This window comes from Protopterus annectens, chromosome 6.part0, assembly GCF_019279795.1.
Source record: "Protopterus annectens isolate FY-2018-M chromosome 6.part0, PAN1.0, whole genome shotgun sequence".
NCBI lineage: Eukaryota > Metazoa > Chordata > Ceratodontiformes > Protopteridae > Protopterus > Protopterus annectens.
The window spans coordinates 184,543,766-184,566,024 of NC_056737.1; the positions used below are offsets into that span (position 1 = coordinate 184,543,766).

Consider the following 22,259-nt stretch of genomic DNA (forward strand, 5'->3'; position numbering starts at 1 on the left):
ATATTTTAATTGTTTTTAATATATTGTTTATGTGTTGTAATCCATGTACAATTATATGTAGTAATTTAAGGTGCATTTTTTCCAAGGATTAAAATATTGGGAATTTGAGCTTTAAATTTTGGTGACTAGCCAATTATCTTGTTAAATACACAACCAATGAGCTGTGTTTTTTAAATGGAGAGGTATATTTAAATGTTTTAAGCCTTTTATGTATTGATTCTGATGAAGTCTCTGGTCATGAGATGAAAGCGCTTAATCCTTCAACTTTATTGTATTTTGTGAGAAAATAAAAATTTATAAAGCAAATTTCTGTGGATTGAATTTGCAACTTTATGGTTTACAATCTGGACAGCCTCTATTGGAATACTACCTATTTTGATTACATTGATGAACTGTTCTTTTTCTGATTACTATTTATAACTTTGGTTACTGTGTGAGTGTCTGAATACTTTTCTCTGTCTGCCTTTCTTGCTCCTTGGGGTATTTCTCTGTACCATCATTGGTACCTCCCTTTTTCTGTTTCTTCCAATTACCATTTTAGTATTCTTATCTACCATAGCTGGCAGATTTTCCAATCTGTACTGTGTGTGTGTGTTTGTGTGTTCTTGTCAATGCAAAATGGCGGAAATACAAAAAGGCACTTCTGGGTTCAAACAGTGCCAAGACTGTGGAAGAAAGATGCCCAATTTAGATGGGCATCTTTCTTGTGTTTATTGTTTCAGAACTCCCCATCTAGATTTAAATTGTGACATCTGCCAGGCCTTCTGTCATCGGGCTTTGATCGAGCATCGAAACAAGCTCATTCTAAAGGGCTTATTAAAAACCTCGTTCAGTGAAGCTTTGTCCAAGGCTGACACTTCTAAATCTGACTCTTCCAAAAAGAAGAGCCACTTGGTGCCTGCTTCAGGCACAGCACCGGTGGCCCAAAAACATAAGACTCCGGTTCCAACTACCTCAGAACCAAAAGTTAAGGTACCAAAGCTACAAGTTGAAGACTCCTCGGCACCAGCACCGGCATCTTTGGTTTTGGTTTGAGTACCAACCTCTCTTACAATGCCTCAGCAGGCTTTACCCACCCTCACAGTGCCAACACTAGAACCGGTTCCTCCCAGGACAAAGTATCCATCATCCTTAGACCCCTTTGTGGGTCAGCTGCCCAGTCCCTTTCTGCAACAACCAGAGTCTCTTTCATGATTGTCCGTTCGTCTTCTAGGAGCCTCTCCGAGGCGGACGTCGTGAGTTTGGTGGATCAACGTTTGGTGGCCAGAGGCAACCCCACCCCTTCTCAGGCTCGTCTGCCCTTTGGAGTTGGAGTTTCTTCTCCAAGGACTCCTGCAGTATCTCCTCCACTGAATCCATAGAAACCTGGCTTAATGACTCTCAGTTACTTCTAAATGCCAAAAAAAGCTAAATTACTTATTTTTTCCACCAAACTAACCCCACAAGACTTTAAAATTTACTCCCAAGATAAAACAGAAGTTCAGATTGTTCGTTCTACAAAACTGCTTGGTATAACAATAGACAGTAAGCTCTCCTATGAGCAACACATTCTTAACACTATAAAAATAACTCGCTTTAAACTAGGTAAACTCTGCCGGCATCAAAAGTAGATGGATGAACCCACAAAAATCAAGCTGGTCAAGTCTTTCCCTTTTTCTTTTACGTATTCCCATTTTCACAAACCTTCACTCCTCCCTCTTTAATAAACTATAGTGCTGCTACTACAAAATTGCAAAATTTGCCTCAGGCTTGCAACACTGCACATATCATTGCCAAGCTATCAAACTGCTTAATTGGTATGAATTCTCCCAATACCTCAGTTACACCCAACTAACTCTGGGGCTCACAAACTAGTATATAACCCAGAGAAATTCCCAGCTCTGCTGTCAACTCTTCAACTCTACACCCCCTCAAGACATCTGCAGTCCACAAATAAACAACTTCTGATCATATCAAAACCAAACAAAAGAGCAGGACAAAACCTATACTCCTATTCCATAGCTAAATTATGGAATACTCTACCAACATCTATTACTTTTAAATTCCCTTAATGCTTTTAAATTCTCACTAAAGAGCTACTATCTTAACAGCCCCATATGACCTTGCTTCCTTAATACCAGACCTCCATAACCTTTTCCTTATTAGTCCCTCTATCCAAAGCTGTAACCAATCACTAATGACCAATCCACCTACAGTTTCTCCTTGACTCATTCCCTGGTGAAAAAAATATCAGTTCTTAAGGCAATGTATTTAAATTGAATTAAATATTAATTTATTGTTTCTACAAAATGTCTTTACCTTCACCTCTATGTTAAATAGAAGGTGCTACAGTATTTGTAAAAAAAAAAAAGAAGAAGTTTGCTATGATGTGATGATTGTTGTCTATATTTTTTATATAGTGTAATAAAATTGTATAACTTACCTATCTCCTATAATCTGATGTTACTTTGCTCACTGTGGAGCTTTTCTCTCTGGGCCTCCACTGAAAATGGGTTTCTGACCCAGTGGACTTTCCCGGTCAACAAATGTCAATAAATAAATAAAATAAAATATAAGCCATACGTTTGTCTTAATTGTTAACCATTTACACTAACTAAGTTTTAATGATCCAGTTCTTATGGTCCAAAGAGGATAATAATTAGCCTGTATGCTGCACTTCAAAGGTTTCCTGCTTATATGGTTCACTTCATGTTGTGCATTTCTTGTGGAGTCATTTAGACCAGAACAGAGGTCATGAGTCATACGGAAAAGGCTAAAACTAGTCTCGTATTTCACAGGTAACCAAGAATGATCTTTATAATTTTAGTCTTTTCTTGCTGCTTGTACAGGGGCCTCTGTTTGTATATGTAATTCAGTCAATAATTTCAACTTAAGAAACTGGAGAATGATTAAATGCATGAAATGGCAAAATCTTGTTTTCACAAACAGGGTGATGTTTGTCAAAAAGAAAATGACCTCACTTTACATCTGATTACTAACCATAATGGTACCAAACTAATTTTTAGTAAAGTGATATGATTGGACCTCATTACTATCACCCTTCTGATAGGAGAAAGAAAATGGATTGTCCCCCCTTTTTCCCAAACTAGTGGGTGATTGGTCCCTCCATTACATTTGCAGCCTTTTGTGCACATTGGTGTGCAATTTTTACCTTGAGCTGCTACTGCAGACCAAAGACAGCTTGGCTTTTCTCGGTAATGTGATATGCAATGATTTTGTTAAAAAAATGCACCTCATCATTACTTTTTGTACAGAAAGGTATATTGTATCAACCACCCGGAACTTTATTGCCTGCATCTAATCCCTGTGTAGCCCTCTTTGGTATCCTGCATTGAGCTATCAGCACTGCACAGCCCTGCTTCATGACATCACCCAGGAATTTTATGAAACCCTGCCTTTTAAGAACAGAACAACCCTTATTCCATACTTCTGAGAAGCTGTCAGCATAGAGGGAGCTCTGATGTGTTGTGTTGTAGAGGTCTTTAATAAATTTAAGTTAAAAATGAATGACATGAATGTTAAATATGCAGCACTGTAGGAAAACTAGAGGTAACTGTGATTCAATTTCTAAGAAGAGTTTTACTATAAGCCAGCATGAAGGTTCTGAATGTCTCTTACTGATAGCAAAATGAAGATAGATTAGCCTGCTGTGTAAGTTTCTTTCATTGCCCAGTGTAGATACTGTATTTCTCTGCATAGATGACCATGTAGTAATGCTGCTTCTAGTCTTGTATGTAGATGGCCATATATAACAGTTCAGTCTTTACAGCTCTGGTGACTGCTTTCACAAAAGGTGATACTGCTAACACAGCTATCTGGAAGTTTGTAAATAATTATATGTCATTTGTGATGAACATGATTTATATAAGATGCTTTTGTTACAACTGTATTAGAACTGTATGTCATGTGTATATCAAACTGCTTGTACAGATGTGTGTGTTGAAAAGGGTATCTGCAAAATGTTTGGGTTTAAAATGGAATCACAGTGTGCCCTGCTGGAAGAGAACAGAAATGTACATGCACTATTGTGCCTTTCTAAATGTATATGTTTTAAAAGTGGAAACTGGAATACAGGAGGTTAACTTCAAAAAATAGCTGAAATTAAATGACTTTATAGGCTAGGTCGGAGACATAGATTCTGTGCTGAGATGCTTTCTATATTGTCTTCGGAGTGAACTAATCACTACCTGTGAATGCATGATGGAATCAATTGTTTTATGACTTCCAGCATCTGCCAAAGATCTGAAGTCTATGTATTTTCACAGGTAGATGCTAAATAGCTTCCAGCAGTGGATGTTTCACCTGAGATAAAGTCAGATGACAAGAAATGATGTAATTCTGCAAACTATCCCAGCAGTAATATTTGAGATATTAATTTGAGAGGTCTCTTAGAGAGAGAGAGAGCATTTTGTATTATGTCTTTGACCTGACAACAATTAGAAGATCCTTCCACCACATCTGCCTTGCTCTTAAGTAAGTTAACTAGGGTATACTAATTTTCTTAGATTCAGTCAGGAATATAGTGAAGCTTAGTTTATATATTTTTCTTTATTTGAACCTGTCCTACCATGTTGTTTTAAGTACTTCCTGTGATGCTGAACTCTGTCAGTGTGAAAAAAAAAATATATATATATATATATATACACACACACATATATAGCATTGTTCTTTTATTATTTATTATTAGATATATTTAAACATTTCATTGTGGCTGATCTGTGTGGAAATATTTAAGTTTTGAGAGTAATTGCATATTTATTTTGTGACACTGTGTAGGCCACTCCTAATAGTCTGCTGTTGGTCAAACTACCATTTGTATTAATAGTAATGTTAGACAGTAAGATTGGACACCCTTTGCTAAGGTCCTTAAAGTAGCTGATAAGGAGTTGGCTGGTGCCAGTGATAACTACCTTAGTATCTGGGCAAAAGGAGGCATAGCTTGTCAACCTGTGACAGCCTTTCCCAGGTGTGTGTGTGTGTGTGTGTGTGTGTGTGTGTGTGTGTGTGTGTGTGTGTCTGTGTGTGGTAAATCAAACCTCAAAGAGTAGAGGTCTTGGCTTGGCCACTCAGCTGAGATGTCTACTCTGTAGCTGTGACAGTGGGGAGTCTTTTTGGGATCTGGAGAAAGAGGGAGTAAACAGCCCCAGACTGACTGTGGTCTCTGTGTGCTCTAAAGGGAAATTGCACTTAATGCGGAGAGCTGCATCTGGAATACTGTATGTGTAACTTGTAATCCTCTCAGTGTACTTTCCCCACTGGTGCTGGTGATGAGGATTGAGGCTCCTTAATTGCTGGTCCAGTGGTGGGGTGTCACAACTGCCATCACTTTGGTTTGCTGTTTTAGTGTGATAGTGTGTGTCCTAGCTAGAAGTTACTTTTTTTTTAAAATAAGATGTATGTCATTTATTTTTTTGAAGTAGAACTCAGGAGTTAGCAGAACTTGCCAACCAGAATGATTTGCTTATTAAGCATGTTCCTGCTTAGTATTGTTAAGAGAAGCAAATTCACTTTTCTGCGGGGTTTGTCTGTCATTGTAGATCACAGCGTATACTCATAAGGACCATAATAACCTGTGGATCATAAAGAAGCCTACAGAAAACATCGGTAAGTGGCCTTATTGCTGATCTTCATTGCACTGGATAGATAGATAATGCCATTCTTCATAGTCAAATTTGCCTGCTAAGTTCATCCAGTTTCTAATGACAAGTTCGCTATTTTTTACTATTTACAGCCTCATAATTGTAATAGTTGCCTCTAAGGTCAGACCATTTACCTCTCACCTACACAGAGTTTCATATATAGAACCTATGAAAGGTACAGGTAGAGCCCATCTGTCTGCCATGACAGGCCACTAACTTTCAGAGAGTTTGTTCCTAGTATGAGACATACTTGCTCAGTAAGCAGTTTGCCGGTGTACCTGAGAGAAGAGGACTTTGCTGTGTACCAGGTACACTAAACTAAACTTCACAGAGAGAGCTGCACCTTCCCCAGGCATGCACACACCGGGCTGTCTTGACAGTAGACTCATCTTCTGTACAGGAATCTGAGACACAGGTACCCATCGTTTTAATGATTGACACTGTAAAGGGTTAGTCAACCTCAGAATTTATGTGTTTATTATTTTAAGATGATTTTGTTTGGCCTGGACTCTTACTAGAGCATACCAAGTGCCACTCTGCTTAGCAGCAAATGGCTGGATAACATTATTCAAAATCAATAAATTCCACCAGTGATATCTGAAACTCTGGCATAACTTTTGTTGTATTAAATATATAAAAATCTTCTGGCACCAAGGTACCAGGGGATCTTTGTATATTAATTATAAAAGGTTGCATTTTATTGTGGATTTTATTGGTGGAATTTATTGTCAATGCTGCTTCTCTGCATGTTTAAACGTAATATGCCATGTCCTTTTAATACTCACATGTTGTTATACCCATAGCTTTACATAGTTCATGCTTTCCATAATTACCTCATAACATGCTTTCCCACTTTTACCTACATACACACACTACCCTAATCGCTCAACCTTTTTGTTTTTTTTTTCCACCATACTTTTAACCTTATTTTAATATAACCTTATTCTTTTCCATGTGCTTAACCATGTTATATTTTTATTGTACTTTCTTTCTTATTGCCATTTTACACAATATTCAGTATAAATTAACTGAAACTAAATGTACAGTAGGAATTCCTTAAAACTGTCCCTCACTCTTTATTAGTGCAGTAGAGCATTTCTCTTTTATTGTGTTTAGCTTTAAACCACCAAAACAATTTCCAGTAGTTCATTTTCTAGACAGCATGAAAATGCATATGCCCTACCTATGTATCACAGTTTCCCCAATCTATCGGCATGTTATCAGGTACACTGTTTACAAATGGCATTTGGAATGCTCCCCATATATTTGCTGATCTCTTTATTTCTTGTAATACTACTTTCCATTTTCCTTCCATGTCTGTGTTTTCCCATACTTAATCCCCATTATACTTATCTCACACTCTGAGAAATATATCCTAATTTTTCCCCCAATGCTTTTATCTTTGCAAAACATTATTCCAATGTAGTTTAACTTTATCAACTATATAAATCATTCCCTTACTTTATTCTTAGCAACTGTGACCAAATCAGCATAAGCCATAGATACTGGAATTTTGATCTTATTTCTCATTTTCCTTTTTATCATCCAAGCTTTAAGATTAAAACAAAAAAAACTCTACTCATGGGGCAGCTTTGCTTCACACCCCTCTAAATACACACTCCTTTCATTAATTCATCCATTAACAATTACTTTATTCCACTTATTATTATATATTAAATGAAAGAAGTTGTCTGCCTTCCCCAGTCCATACTCTTGAATAATTTCCAACATAACTGTCATATTCTGTACTACTGAATCCCTTTTCCACATCACTACCTTACACACTCATCCCCTACTGTCTCAATACAGGTACCTCTTTTGTCATAATCTGCATATCTCTTAGATATCTTCTGTCCACCCTATAGATTTCTTCATAAAGAACCTCCCCTGCTATTTTTCCAAATCTGTTCTGTAATATTTTCACAAATGACCTATAAGCTGTATGACTTCATATCAGTCACCCCAAGACGTCCTTCCATATCACTGTTGCAGTATTCCTTAAGTAAGAGATCTCCTGCCAAGGATGTTTCGTCTGGTTTTGGTGCACTCTCCATCTGTTCCTATTTGCCACTTTTAAACACCTCTTCCAGTTCACCTCTACTTACATTTTTATATGACTTACTTATTGATACCTCACTAAATTTCTTTATTTTCAAATTTCATTTTTTCTTTGTATTATTTATCATACAGTTATCTGATATATTCAGCTACATCTTTCATAATCCATTCTTGTTTATAACCTCTTTTATTTGTCTTATCATGGCATACATGTTGTATTCCTTCCTTTACTTTGAGTTTCATATTAAACATGGTGTTACTGCTTCTCTTTTCTCCCTTGCAACATATATTTCTGCCTCTTTACTATACCATTTATTTTCCTCCAGTCTTTATTGTACCGACACCTCTTCTTCCCTAAGGTTTTTTTCTCCTGTGTAGGTAAGACTACTTCATAATCCTTCATGCTACTTACATACTCTTCTTTTTTGTTCTAAACATGTCTTTCCATCCTCATGTACTTATTTTCATATTTCTCCTTGTATATTATCCACCAAAGAGACCAAATTTCTAAACATGCTTCATAGAATAGTGGTCCTTCTGCAAAACTTCCAGTTCCTTGCTACCTTATTAAACTCTTCTGTGTTAAAATTTCCCCCACCAGCCTCTTTATACCCTTGCTTTTCTAATCCATTCTTCATTTCCTCCTACCTCAAGCAATGTACACCATGGTCAGAGCTATACAACGCTCTATTCCCCCCACCATACCTCTTTTTAAGCCCTTTGACGAAATTATATCCTCCATTTTGTACTTCAAATGCTAACTTACCTAACTATAATTTTCCATATTTCGTCTCCTCCCTACTCCTATTCACATCCTGATTTATCTTTCGTACTTATTTTTCTCAGATTATTGTTAATTACTTAATACAATTATGCCCATTGTAGCAATGTATTTTTTTATTTCCTCAGTCATAACCTACTGTTAGCATAGGCATATATCACAATTATTCTATACAGTTTCTTCCTATGTCTGACATATTCCTATGCCTCAACACAACTAAATTAAACCCTGCATAGTTTTCTTTCCCCACAACTTTTCCATCTGTTATTTTGTACTTTATCTAAAAACATAGCATATTTTAAACAAATTATGGTAGCTTATTTTTTTCTTGACACAATTTCTTACTTTACACCTTGTGTTGTTAATATTTATTCCAATGATGTTTAAGTCATATGACTTCCTTTTTTGCAGTTTTCTTCAGCTGTAAAATAAACTTTCTTGTCCTTACCCTATATCCATTAGTAGCACTCAATTCCATGTGCTCCTCCTGCTTTTTCTCACTTTCATCTTGGTTTACAACTTCATGCATATTCTGTGTTTGCACGTTGTACTACATCTCTGTGCTTTCCTCATTATATACTGCAGTTTCATTTTCATTCAATATTTCATTTTTTTGCTCCTCATAGAGATCATGTCTAACTTTTGTATCAGAAACAGGATTTTCGGGTACATCAGTTATTTCTTTATTTTCAGCAAAGTCAACTAAAAATTCACAATCTAACTAAAAGTCCACCCCCCACGCACACACATTTTCTTGGTCATTTTGCTTTCTTTAGGCAGTTGCATGTTTATTTAGATGAGACCAAGTCTTTCAGGAAGCTCTCTCAGCTGATTTTTTTCTGTCATGGCACATCTTTGGGTAAGGATGTCTCGAAAGCTATGTTTCTAGGTGGCTTTCACTGTACATCTATGTCTGTTGCACTTTTCATGGAAAACAATCACTTGATCTACCTAAGGCTGACTCTGCCAGGGCTGTGGCATCCTCATCTGCCTTCTTCAGGAAATGAGCAGCAAATGAAACTGCAGCCAGTACTTGTTCCACTTTGAGCACCTTGATGAGACAGTATAAACTGGGTTTGGCCTTTAGGTCTAGTTCACCCTTTAGAGCCACTATGCTTTATGGTGTTATGGCTTAGGACCTCTTATCCTGTCCTAGTGGTTAGTGAGGACAACACCACTCCTATCAGATAACAATATGTAGACTTGCCTTAACATTAGAGCTGTAAGAGTGAAGTCTTCCTCATTAACAACCAGTTCCATCATCCCTTACATTATGTTTGTTGCCGTTGTTTCTTGGCTGTGTTTAAGCCTCTGTATTTCTGCCCGTATCTAGGGAGCTAGTGTATTCCATTTTGGGGCAGTGGGGAGGGGCGCAGCATCTTGGGGAAGTTTGGAATGCTGAGCAGTCCTAATGTTTGTGTGTCAGATCCTAGATGTTACTAAGGATGGCTCCATTCGTACAGCTCTGCCATTATGGTAAGTACAAAAACTTCTTACATTTCCTGGAGAACATAGTTATCAAATCCTGAATTTTGAAGCAGACTCTTTATAGTGGACAGACAGTAAAACATTGTTGATTCATGTATGATCTTGAATTACACTACCACTTTGAAGGATAGATTGCAATGCATTGGCCTGAACAGCTATTCATTTATGCTTAGAACTGATTTGTAACACTCCGGACAATATTATGAGTCAGTATCTGCCTGTGCAGCAAAATGCTTACTAAAACATTTTTTATTTATTTTATATTGTAATTACTTTAGTTTCTCTTTGTATTACCAGTTTTGGGATTTTGTCATAGGTTCATAAGTAGGTACTAGGCTATCTGCCCAAGGGCATTTATAAGCCTAGCCAGAGTGTGTCGGCTTTCACCTCCCCATTGATTAATTAACTGATCCTCTGTCAGGCAGAGGTAATGAAGTGATCCCAGGGGTGTAGTTTCTGTTACCCATCCACTCGTCAAGGTTTCTCTTGGAGTGTTAGTGAGGGGCTCTGCCTAATGTAGTTTGGAATTTTGTTCCAAAGCATGGGGAGTCTCTGTGACAGGAATCTATCCCTCCAGCATGTTCTATTTATTGTTGTGGCAAGGTTTAGCTCACAAGAGCGTGTGGCTCGCAGTGACTTAGATTTCTTTAGGTGGAGCATGTCCATCAATTCTGAGTTGGACATGGCTTTGTAAGTCAGGCAGAGATCACCTCTGAGTAAGCGATATGCCACTGAGTACAGATGGAGTTGTCTTTTTTTTTTTTTCTGAGTACATTGCAGACGTCATTGCTGAAGACTTCGTTTACTGTAAGGCGATAGTTGAAGGTGTCAAATATTATTTGAAAAGGCAATCACATCAGGTTTGCCTCTGTTCCTATGGCGATTCAAACTAGGAACAAAAAGGATTAAGTTTGATCTGCCTTGGGTGATATCCAGTATTTTAATGTCAAATTTTTCTTTCTCGATGTAAAAAAAGACAAAGCATGTTTGCAAGTGTGATATTCCTGTTTATAGGTCTGTGGCCTACTTGACAATGGCTTATCTAAATCATGACATCTGTGACAAAGACTGATAGCATTAATTATTTGCATACTCCATAGTGGGTATAGAAAGGACTGTCTACCAGAACTGTGAGACCTATAAGTGACAGCCTGCTAACTACAACAGATAATTTGTGACTGTCAAACGGATATAGCAAATTATGAATGTTGTTGGGGTGTCATTCTACCATCTCTTATGTACACTAATTCTAAGATTACTTGCCTTACATTGAGGGCGATACTGAAGTACACATCCTTAGACGTAGCATATGGTCTCCATATTTGCATTTTCAGTCTTTGTGTTCTGAGGATTGGAGTTTTAACAGGAACCCTGTAAAAAGACTTTCCAAAAAATATGGTACTTCAGAGACATAATGGCAAATCTCTCAGAGCTGCACACCTGAATAAATGTAAACAACGTATTTCTAGATGATTGGAGCAAGGTATGCAGAAGGTGAACTGCAACATGTTTCCAAACAGTTCCTCAAAACAGCCAGTTATCTCCTCAAATGCCAGTCTGAGGGAATGGAAAACCTTCAACTCTTTTAAATTAGCAGTACTTAGATCATGTAGGGCCTGATTACATAAGAACACTATTATTAATAACTGACTTGGGAGTAACTGAGAGCCAGTGAAAATCCCTTAACAATGTTGTGGTGTGACACATCAGGATATCTTGGCCAAGTGTAGAATTTAGCACCAGCTGTAGGTGAACCTGCTGTCAAGAATTTTACTCCTAGGTCACACACCTGTAGAACAGTCTTACCCCTTCCTCTTTCAATAAGAATGGAAAGGAAGAATGATGTTGCAGATGCATGATGGTGTGTATTTTCCTTTCTTGTTCAGTTGGTAATAGTTTGTTCTTTGTTCTTTATGGGAATCTTCTATTTTCAAAATCAGCATCACGGGGGTTTCCTAGTTGAAAGGCAAAACATCTGCTTTTGGGGGAAATTGTAGATCAGAGTGTAAGTGCATGTGAAAGACTGAGCATGTGCATATAAATGCCAAGGATATGCTATTCCTAGTGCCATTTTGAGAGTGCACCTAGGGAGTGAGCATGTATGGTTGCAGTAGTTTGTTTATGTATAAGTTACTTAAGTTAAAGTCAGTAAGCTTCTATCGTGGTGTGTATAAAATAAAGCTGCTTGAACAGAAACCACGAAGACTCTTCTATTGTGTCCAAAGTAGGAGAGCGACATGGTGTCAGAACCGGGATTGCAGAGAATAATATTTGGAGCCATGAGTTGCAGGGATGACAGTGAAGGTAAACTAAGAGAAATGACCATGAAAAAGGGCCAGAAAAGAATCAAAGGTAATGAGAATTCGTACGAACTACTTATTTTATAAAAAGGGCAAAACAGGGCATTACAAGGGCACAAACTGCATTATTAAACAAGCAGGAGACACAAAAGGTTTATTAACTAAGATAAAGTAAAGGTATTTGATGAAACAACAGAAAAGTAAAACGAGTATGTTTAAGGAAAAATGGGCATGTTTAGAGTAAAACGAGCACAAGAAAAGTACAATGGTCATGAAACGAGATTAAACGAGCATAATGAATATAATAAAGGCAAAAAGGGCACATTAAGTGTAAATTAAAGCAAGGCGACTGCATGTTTTGGCGGTTTCACTTTACAATCCTGAAATACTGAAATATCAAAATTCAGTATCTCGAGACTGTAAAGCCAAAAACTGAAAAAAACCCGAAACCCCAAAAGCGCAAAATTCAAAATTGTGACTGCCCACATACACATTCCACTCAGAAACAAGCACACATACACCTTCCTCCCTACACTACAAACAAACAAAACACACACACAAACACAACAAAACAAACACGCCAGACCCTACATATAAGCAGGGGGGCACCCCCCACACCCTCGCTAATTATATGTACTAAATCCGAGGTTGCTCTAAAAACACAAACGCACAAAAACCACCACTACACATTCTACACTCCCCCTGCACAAACACACATCACATATGTACAAATACTACCACTCTCAACACTTACTCACAACCTTACCTACCTACCCTAACCCACACCTCAAAACTCCAAACACACTAAAATCCCTACCCAAAACCCATAGTAAAACATCACTTACCTGAATCTCCAGCTACATCCACATACCACACCGCATATCATGAACACAGGTAATCCCATGGTACATACACGCCTCCACATCTGCAGATTCAACATTTCCGCATTTGGCATTTCATTTGTGATTTTGCACTTTCGTGCAAGTGCAGTTTTGACACTTCAGTCTCCATCTACTGAAATTCGATATTTCAGTCTTTCAAGATTCTGAAGTGAAACCATTTTGACATAACAAAAGTTATTCAAAGTTTCTCAAAGTGTGTAAAAGTGCTTACAGTATGTGCTTATTACTGTGTATGTATTCCGAAGAGTTTGTGTGCAAAGTGCAACTATTTCGTGAAGTGCAGTCAAAGTATAGCCATTTTGAGAAGTTTCTTGTGCTGGGTGTGTCAGTCTGCAAAGTGCTGCTATTACAGAGTGTTTCTTGTACTGTAAAGAATTGCCTTGAAAGGTACCGCCATTTTGGGGAAATTTCAGTGTGCTGTGTGCAGTTTATTTGCAAAGTGCAATTACTTCAAAATCTCATTGACTCTGAGCTTCTCTTGCCCAGTTCATTCACATTGTGCAGTTAGAAATGTTTCTTAAAATGATGTTACTTTTGCAATACAATAATTTCAAGAGTATTACGGTGCCCTAGAGAGTTTTCTCAAAAGTCCAGTTAACACAGAGGCTTGCCTTGAGCTGTTATTTGATACGTTTCTTACACCAATAAGAGGTGATTTCTTGCAATACAGTAATTTCAAGAGTATTGCAGTGTCCAAGAGAAACTTATTTCGCAAAGTTCATTAATACAGAGGCTTGTTGTGCTGTTGAGCAAAGTTACAAATACTGGCATAAATTTCTGGGGGGTCTATATTAAATCACCGAATGCTTAAAAAAGCGAATGGTAATGAATGCGAAAGCTTACAATGTCGAAGTGTCAGAACAGCGATTTTTTCCAAGGGAAACAAATCACTGTTCAAAAAAAAATAAATAAATAAAAATCTATTTCAAATATTACATTAAATGGGTGGCTTCTCCCCCCACACCCCCCTACTTAAATATACCAACTCCAAGACCGCACTACAATGCCGAAAATGGCAAAATGCTGAAAATGGCAAAGTACCAAAGCGGCCAAGCAAATTCTTTCCCAGGGAAAAGAATTTGCTTAACAGCCGCTTCGATATTTTGTGTTTTCAGCCTTTTAAGTTTGAATGCGTTTTCAGTGTTGTAATATAGACCCATTTCTGGCATATGTGTACATGTATGTATTCGTGCTTATTTGCAAAACCCTTCACTGGTATATGTTAATATGGCAGACAGATTTCAAAAGCCCTTACCTCTTGCATTTGATCAGAATATTGGAGAGAACTGGTGAATATCTGAGCAAGAGTGCAATATTTTTAAACAAGCAGCTTATTCAGATAAAGATGCATGCACCAGGGCTTTCATTTTGCTAAACCTAACTGGATCAGAGGCCAAAGAAAGAGAGTGTTCATTTGTGTATGCACCAACAGTATATGAAGGCGAAGGTGAAAACTTTCATGTTGTTGCACAGCCTGAATCAAGGGAAGACTCCACATGTTTGAAGAGTAAGTTCAGAGAAATGTGTAACCCCCAGACAAATATTACATTAGAGAGGCAAACTTTTGCAGCTTCTATAACTGACCTGAGAAACAAAGCTAAAACTTGTTGGTTTGGTGACTTAAAAGATGAGTTAAAGGACAGACAAAAGGACAGACTCATTTGTGGTATTAATGCTGCTGTGAGAAAAATCTTGCTTCGTGACAGTGATTTAATGTTGAATAAAGTCATAGAGATTTGTCAAATCCATGAAGTGACAGAAAAACACACAGGTACGCGTGCAAGTGACAAGAGCATGGTTTCAGCAGGCTCCAGAGCAGATGTAGATAGTATGCAACACATGGCAAAAAGAAGTAGGCCTAAGCACATGGCAGCCCCGACCCCTGCTGACTTACCAAGAAAACCACATAGTTTTCCAGCAAGTTCTAAGACTAGTTCAGTTAAAGGAGCATGTTCCTCAGTGCAGTACAAGCACGAATCAGCAAAACCCAAGTCTAGCTTTATTGTTAACTGTCGCAGTTGTGGTGCAGCTCATGAGTCTAAAAAAGAGAAATGCTTAGCATTCGGTCAGCAATGTCACAGGTGTGAAAAATGGAACTATTTCCAAAAAGTTTGCAAATCAAGTAAACCTCACACAGTTGTAAAGAAAGGTCAGACAAAAAAGCAAGTTAGTCAAGTAGAGCTGCAGCAGTCAACTTTCTATGTGTATCATGTATCAGTAGTTGGTGAAAGAGTTGATGCAGTGAATTTATTGGCAAAGAGCAAAATGTTTTGTACTGTCTGGATCAATGGTAAATCCACAGAGCTTAAAGTGGACACTGGTTCAAAGTGTAATGTTATATCAGCAGACACATTTGCTAAGGTGAGAACGAATGAACAACTCAGTGTGACCAGTAGTGTTAAACATATTGCTTATGGAGGTGAAGAAATTCAAACCAAAGGCTCAGTGATGCTTTCATGTTATTTGGCCAAGAACTGCTACAACTTGTTATTCTATGTAGTCTGAAAACCAATACAATCTTTATTGGGTCTCAAAGATTGTTTGAGAATGAATCTGCTTTCTTTTCCCAAAGAAGTTCATCATATAAGTGCATCTCCTAGTTCTAATTTTTCTGAAGCCATTTTCTCAGAATTTGCTCATGTTTTCGATGACAATTTGGGCAAAGTTCCAGTTGTATATTCCATGAAGTTAAACCCAGAGGTTACTCCAGTAGTCAGACCAGCTGGAAGAGTTCCGATAGCTATGCAGGATAAAGTTAAGGCTCAGCTGGATAAAATGGGACTATATCACGACGTCAAAAGAGCGAACGCTCTTAATCGACACTGAATACCCAAAACTACTAAATCTCGAACGGCTAGAACAGCAATTTTTTTCCCAGGGATAAAAATCGCTGGGCCAAAAAAAAAAAATCAACAGACAAAAAAAAAAAGTGGGGGGCTTTGCCACCCCTCCCTACTTAAGTATACCAACTCTGAGATCACACTACAATGGAGGAAATGGTAGAGTCCTGGCAATGGCCCAGTGATTTTATTCCCTGGGAAAAACGCTGTTCTGGTTGTTCGAGATTTAGTAGTTTCGGTTATTCCGTGTCGATGTAAGAGCGTTAGCTGTTTTGATAATTCGACAGCCTAATATAGACCCAGATAAAATTGTGTGGGAAGGTGTAATTTGTCCAGTTACAGAACCAACTAAATGGGTGTCATCTGTAGCAGCAGCTCACAAAAAAGGCTCAGATGAAATCAGAATATGTACTGACCCAAGAGATTTGAATAAAGCATTGAAAACATCATATCATCCAATGCACACAGTTGAAGGGGTTCAGCCCTAATACCGAATGCCATAGATGATTTATTGGTTGGAGGCACTGGTGAAGCAGAGCATGACAGAAACTTATAGAAGGTTCTAGAGAGAGCACGCAAACAACTTGAAGCTCAATCCTCTGAAGTGCAAATTCAGACTTCTAGAAGTTACATGTATAGGTCATTATTTACCAGTACTGGCTTGAGACCAGACCCGACAAAGCAAGCAGCTATTCTTGAGATGTCAGCACCAGACAATGTTCAAGCTCTTCAGTGTTTCCTAGGCATGGTCAACTATTTATGCAAGTTTATACCAGACTTCAGTGAATTTTTAAGAGAGCTGATGCTTAAAAATGTTGCATGGTCATGATTAGACCAGCACCAGAAGCCATTTGAAGACCTTAAGAAGAAAATTGCCACCCCACCTACATTAAGGTACTATGATGTGAATAAACCAGTCAATCTTTCGGAGATGTTTCAAAATATGGTCTTGGCACAGTTATACTTCAAGAGGGCAGAACAGTAGCTTATGTATCTAGAACACGTACCCAAACTGAGATGCAATATGCACAAATTGAGAAAGAACTTTTGGCAGTAGTGTTTGCATGTTCCAAGCTTCATGATTATGTTTATGGTTGAGCTATTCAGATTGAAACTGACTACCAACCTTTAGTTACTTTTCTAAAGAAGCCTATGCATTCAGCTCCAGTGAAATTGCAAAGAATGATGCTCAAATTGCAAAAGTACAGCTTCAAAATGGAATATACAAAAGGCAAATTGCTGTATCTGGGTGATACCTTATCCAGATCGCCCAGAAATACAACTGAACAGCTTGACACAGAGAATTTTGACTTTGACGTGATGGCAGTGTATAATTTTTCTACCACTAGGCTTGATGAGTTAAGAGATCACACACAGACTGATTCAGTTTAGCAGAAGCTCAATTACTACATTACTGTTGGATGGCCATCAAAGCAATCTAGTGTACCACCTGAAGTGCAAACCTATTTTCCTTACAGAGATGAAATGTTGGTGGAAGATGGCATTATTTTCAAAGGTCCTAAAATTGCTGTTCCTGCTTCCTTACAACATGAATATATCCAGATTTTGCATTGTGGTTACCCAGGATCTGCATCCACTAAGAGGCAAGCGATGGAATTAGTATTTTGGCCTTCATTACTGAAAGTCATTGATAAAGTACTTTCTTCTTGTGCAGTATGCAATAGTACTAGACCGCATTTGCAGAGAGAACCACTTCATCTAGGTCCAGTTCCTGAACTACCTTGGTCAACAGTAGCCACTGACATCTTCGATTGGAACAGTCAACACTACTTAGTATTGGTAGACTCTTATTCGAATTGGTTTGAGATTGATCTGATACCTAACCCAACATCCACTGCTGTTATTACTAAGTTGTAATTTCACAGTCCATGGTAATCCGCACAGTTATTTCTGACAATGGTACTCAATACTAGTCAGTTGTTTCAGAAATTTGCAAAGGAATGGGTCTTTGTACATGTTACTAGCAGTCCTGAATATCCACAGTCAAATAGTCTAGCTGAACGTGCAGTGCAGAGTGCAAAGCAATTACTTGAAAGGTCAAAGCGTGACAATACTGATGTCTTTTTAAATTTGCTTAATCTCAGAAACATACCCCGTGACGATATTCTTGGATCACCTTCTCAAAGACTTATTTCCAGGCAAACCAGAACTACTCTTCCTATTAGTTCCAGTTTATTGAGGCCTAAAGCCAAGAACAATAAAACCATCAAGGCTCAGTTATTCAAGAAGCGTTCTATCCATAGGTCCAGTTATGATAAGTCAAGCAGATTTCTTCTTCCGTTGAGGGAAGGAGAAACAGTGAAAATACAAACAGCGAAAGGTTTCGACTGGATTGATCAAGTTACAAGTATATGTGCTGAGCCAAGATCCAGCCTTGTAGAATCTGAGGGTGTGGTTTACAGGAGAAATCGCATACATCTTCTTCCTGTGCCAGAATCATTATAGCAGCATTGCTCCTGTGATACAGACTCTAGATCTCAGAGTAAACCAAACGTTGTTCCCAACCGAGAGTGTGTTCCAGCTTCTGATTCCATTCCTAAAGATGTTCCAAATACTTTCAAGATCGAACATTTTGCAGAGACAGCTCCAGCTGCTAAGCCCAATTCCCAGTTTTATGTCACACAATATGGATAACTATCCAGGCACAGTCTGAAATATGCAGCAAGATGGACTTATATATGTACCTAGTCTTGTATAAATGTATGATAAAGAAATGTCTGTGATATCTGTATGCCAAATAGATGCATAACTTTGCATGTTCTATTTTCTCAAAGAGGGAAGATGTAGATCAGAGTGTACGTGCTGTGAACTGTGTCATCTGAAGAAGTTAACTTCATTTGATTAGCAACCTGTGGGTTTCAGATCCGACACGGATCCGAGCCGGCAGCATACCAAGCAAAAAGATCTGAGCTCCAACCTCCTCCCCCTTACCCATACTACACTCCAACCTCCTTCCAATCCTCAGATCTCGTTTTCCACGGCTTTGCCAAGCACGGGATTCTTAGAGCTACAGGCAAGTTTCGATATATTTTACTTCAAACTTCTCTTTTAGTCTTCTTTACTTGGTGTGTAAGTGTATTCTAATACCTTTCAACGGATGTTCTTTCTACCTAGCCTTTATTTCCCCTTTACCTTTGGTAGTTTCTCATCCCTTTGTAGGCCCCTATTTTTCCCTCTTTCAGGTGCACCGTGTGTGGCTGTGTGTGTGTCTCTGATATGGCTGAAAGTCACAAAGTGACCTTTTCCAAATGCTCTGAGTGCGGCCATAAGCTGTCACCAGTGGATGATCACACTCAGTATGTGATTTGCTTTGGGGTTACGCACCTTTCTTCGGGCTGCCAGATTTGTGCGGCCTTTAACCTTCGAGCCTTAAGGGATAGGAGGAACAAGCTGATTCTGGCGGGTCTTCTACCCACGGAATCAGCTTCTTTTCCTTCCCTCTCGGTAGCGACAGCTGCGGCTGCCCAGCCGATTGGCCCTCTTCCCCTGTCTGGGACTCCCCCTCCCACTTTGTCTCAGGGAGAACGAGAGGCCAAGAAAGATAAAAAAAAGGGAGAGAGAGAAAGAAGCCGCAAGCGGCAGGCTGAATTGGACCCCTCGGCACCTCCCGCGAAGGTGGTCTCTTCTCCACTAAGAGTGTACAAGCCTTCCTCCCCATGGCTCCGTTCGCCACATTTCTCCCTGGAGCCGGAGGAGGAGACCTGACCAGCCTCGAGGTCATCGTCTCGTCAGCCCTCCTGGCCAGCTTTGGGGGCTTCCTCCAGGTCTACTCGAAGCACTTCGGAGGCAGATATGGACCAGATGATACATCGATTCTTGCAAACTCAGCTGCAGATGGGAGTGTTGCTGCCTCCCAATCCACCACCGGATTTCGGAGTCTTCGGATCCGAGGAACCCCCGAACAAGGGGGTTGACGCCGATGGTTATTACTACCTCAATGCCGGCCATGCCCTCGAGCTTATGGAATCCGCTTTCGGATTCGAGCTCTTGGAGCCGAGAACTAGGCGGCAGATCTGGGGGCTGTGTGCGTCTTCGCCTCCTTTGCGGTTGGAGCACACCATCCTCTCGGGTCGATTGCTTCGGCTCCGATCCCCTCGTCGGATCCGAGGGCCTCGGCCACCTGTCTTGTAGAGGCCGGTTCCCCTTCAGCATTCGACGTGGTGGAGAGGGTTCTCTCTGAAGGATCGAGATCCCTTACTCTTTCCTCAGGGTCTGCCCCCGCTCCCTCACAACTCAGTTTGTCCTGCATCATCCAGTCCCCCCAGGGACAACCTGTGTCATTGACACCCCAGCCAGTTCCCTTGGAGGAACATGAATCCGTGGGTGAGCCCACCTCAGACAGTCCCCCCAAGGAGCTCCCTTACAAACGCCTGTGCAAAAGGAGGCACTTGGAGTCCCTCGAGTCCCTCACCTAGGATACCGATTTGGAGGAAGAAGAGGGTCCCCCCAAATCACCCCTCCGACGATGTCTCCTTTGAAGATATTATGGAAATACTCCACCAAAGGGGAGGTGGTCCACCCAAAAACCCTCCTTGGATGAGTCTGTATTCCTGGAGGCATTCGACACAGGCCCATCTACCTCTTGGGTGTCCCCCCCAACCGACCCCCTGGTCGACCTGATTACCACCAGGGCGTGGAAGGAGCCGGACACTGTAGAACCAGTACCTAGAAGGCCCAATAAGGTTCTTAGTCCCCCTGCAGACAGAGCTTCATGGACCAAGGGTTCCCCGGTTGATGCCATGGTGGTGGCGGCCAACAAAAAGGAACTCTCCCAGGAAAGTTTTTCAGTCCATCCCCCTGACAAGGTGTCTTGGGCAATGGACCGCATTGGAAAACGGACTTTTGCTTCAGCTACCTTTTTTATAAAGGTGCTGAATTACTTGGCCCATGTAATCAGACTGCAGCGGAACCTCGTCAAAGAGTACGCTGAGTCTCCCCCAGAGTCCATGTAGGCCGAGGATAAACAGACTTTCCCGGCTCGTATGGCCACTCTCAAGTCAGTGTCCAATACTTCTATGCGGCTACTTTCCTATGCCATGCCTGGCTTTGACTTTGAGATTTCTATGAACCCTTCGAGGCATCCTTCGCGAATGCACCCTTTGACGGGTCGACCTCTTCGGGAAGACCGTCTGCGAGATGCTGGTCCAGAGCGAGAAAGACAGGAAAATGCTGTCAGCCATCAGAATACGCTTCTCTACCCCTCAAAGGTTTTTCTCTAGGAACCAGCGAGGGCAGAAGATGTGGTTCCGGAAATCTCAGGCAGGAACACTCAGTACTCCTTCTCCCCCACAGGCAGAGGGGGACAAGGTGGACTCCGGCCCAGAGGCAGAGGGAGACAGAAGAACTTTGGGTCACAGGAACACTTTTCCGACTGACCCGCGCAGCAGCCCTGAGGGGTTGCCCAACTGATCCTCTCTGGAGGCAGTCGGGGGGGGTTTTTCGAGGCACCTGGCTCAATTGGAGTCCATCATGACAGATCGCTGGGTGCTTCAGATAATATCCAGAGGCTATTCAGTCCCCTTCATCAATAAGCCCCCTTACTCAAGACGCCTCCCAGATGTCCCACCCACTCAAAGGGAGGCCGCAGCTTTGGAAATAAAAAAGATGTTAGAAAAAAGAGCCATGTGCCCCCAGACCAGTCCGGATCAGGCATCTACTCCAGGTTCTTTCTGGTGCCAAAAAAGACGGAGGGACTTAAGGCCGATTCTCGACCTGTCAGCAATGAACCTTTTCGTTGCCAAGGAGAAATTCCAGATGGTCACGATTCAATCCATCCTGCCCCTCTTACAGGAGGAGGACTGGATGTGCTCCATAGACCTCAAGGATGCATACTACCATAGTCTTATGGAAAGACGGTCCAGGAGGTTTCTCCGCTTTCAGCTAGGGGCCAGTCATTACCAGTTCAGGGTCCTACCCTTCGGTCTCACCACAGCCCCCAGGGTGTTCACCAAGGTCATGGCAGTTGTAGCGGCCCACCTGAGGCTCCAGGGCATACAGGTCTTCCCGTACCTAGATGACTGGCTCCTCAGCGCCCCCACCAGGCATCTACTTTCTCTAGCCAGGGATTTCTTCCTCCAGATGTCACCCTGGTTGGGGATAACAATAAATGTCAAGAAATCTTTCCTCCAGCCTGTTCAAGTGTTAGACTTCATAGGGGCCAGGATAGATGCCCTCTAGGCCAGGGCCTTCCTAACGTCAGACAGACTTCACAGCATGACTCTGCATGTGCT

The 22,259-nt window shown here is 40.4% G+C and overlaps 1 protein-coding gene across 2 annotated transcripts in view; it reads left to right on the top strand.

The window, feature by feature from the left end:
• POMT2 (protein O-mannosyltransferase 2) overlaps positions 1 to 22,259 on the top strand; it is a 1,453,485-nt gene that overhangs the window by 431,767 nt on the left and 999,459 nt on the right. For both annotated transcript variants that reach the window (XM_044073901.1, XM_044073900.1), the window contains exon 10: positions 5,538 to 5,604. In XM_044073901.1, the coding sequence (XP_043929836.1) occupies positions 5,538 to 5,604 (67 nt within the window). The remainder of the gene's footprint in view (positions 1 to 5,537; positions 5,605 to 22,259) is intronic.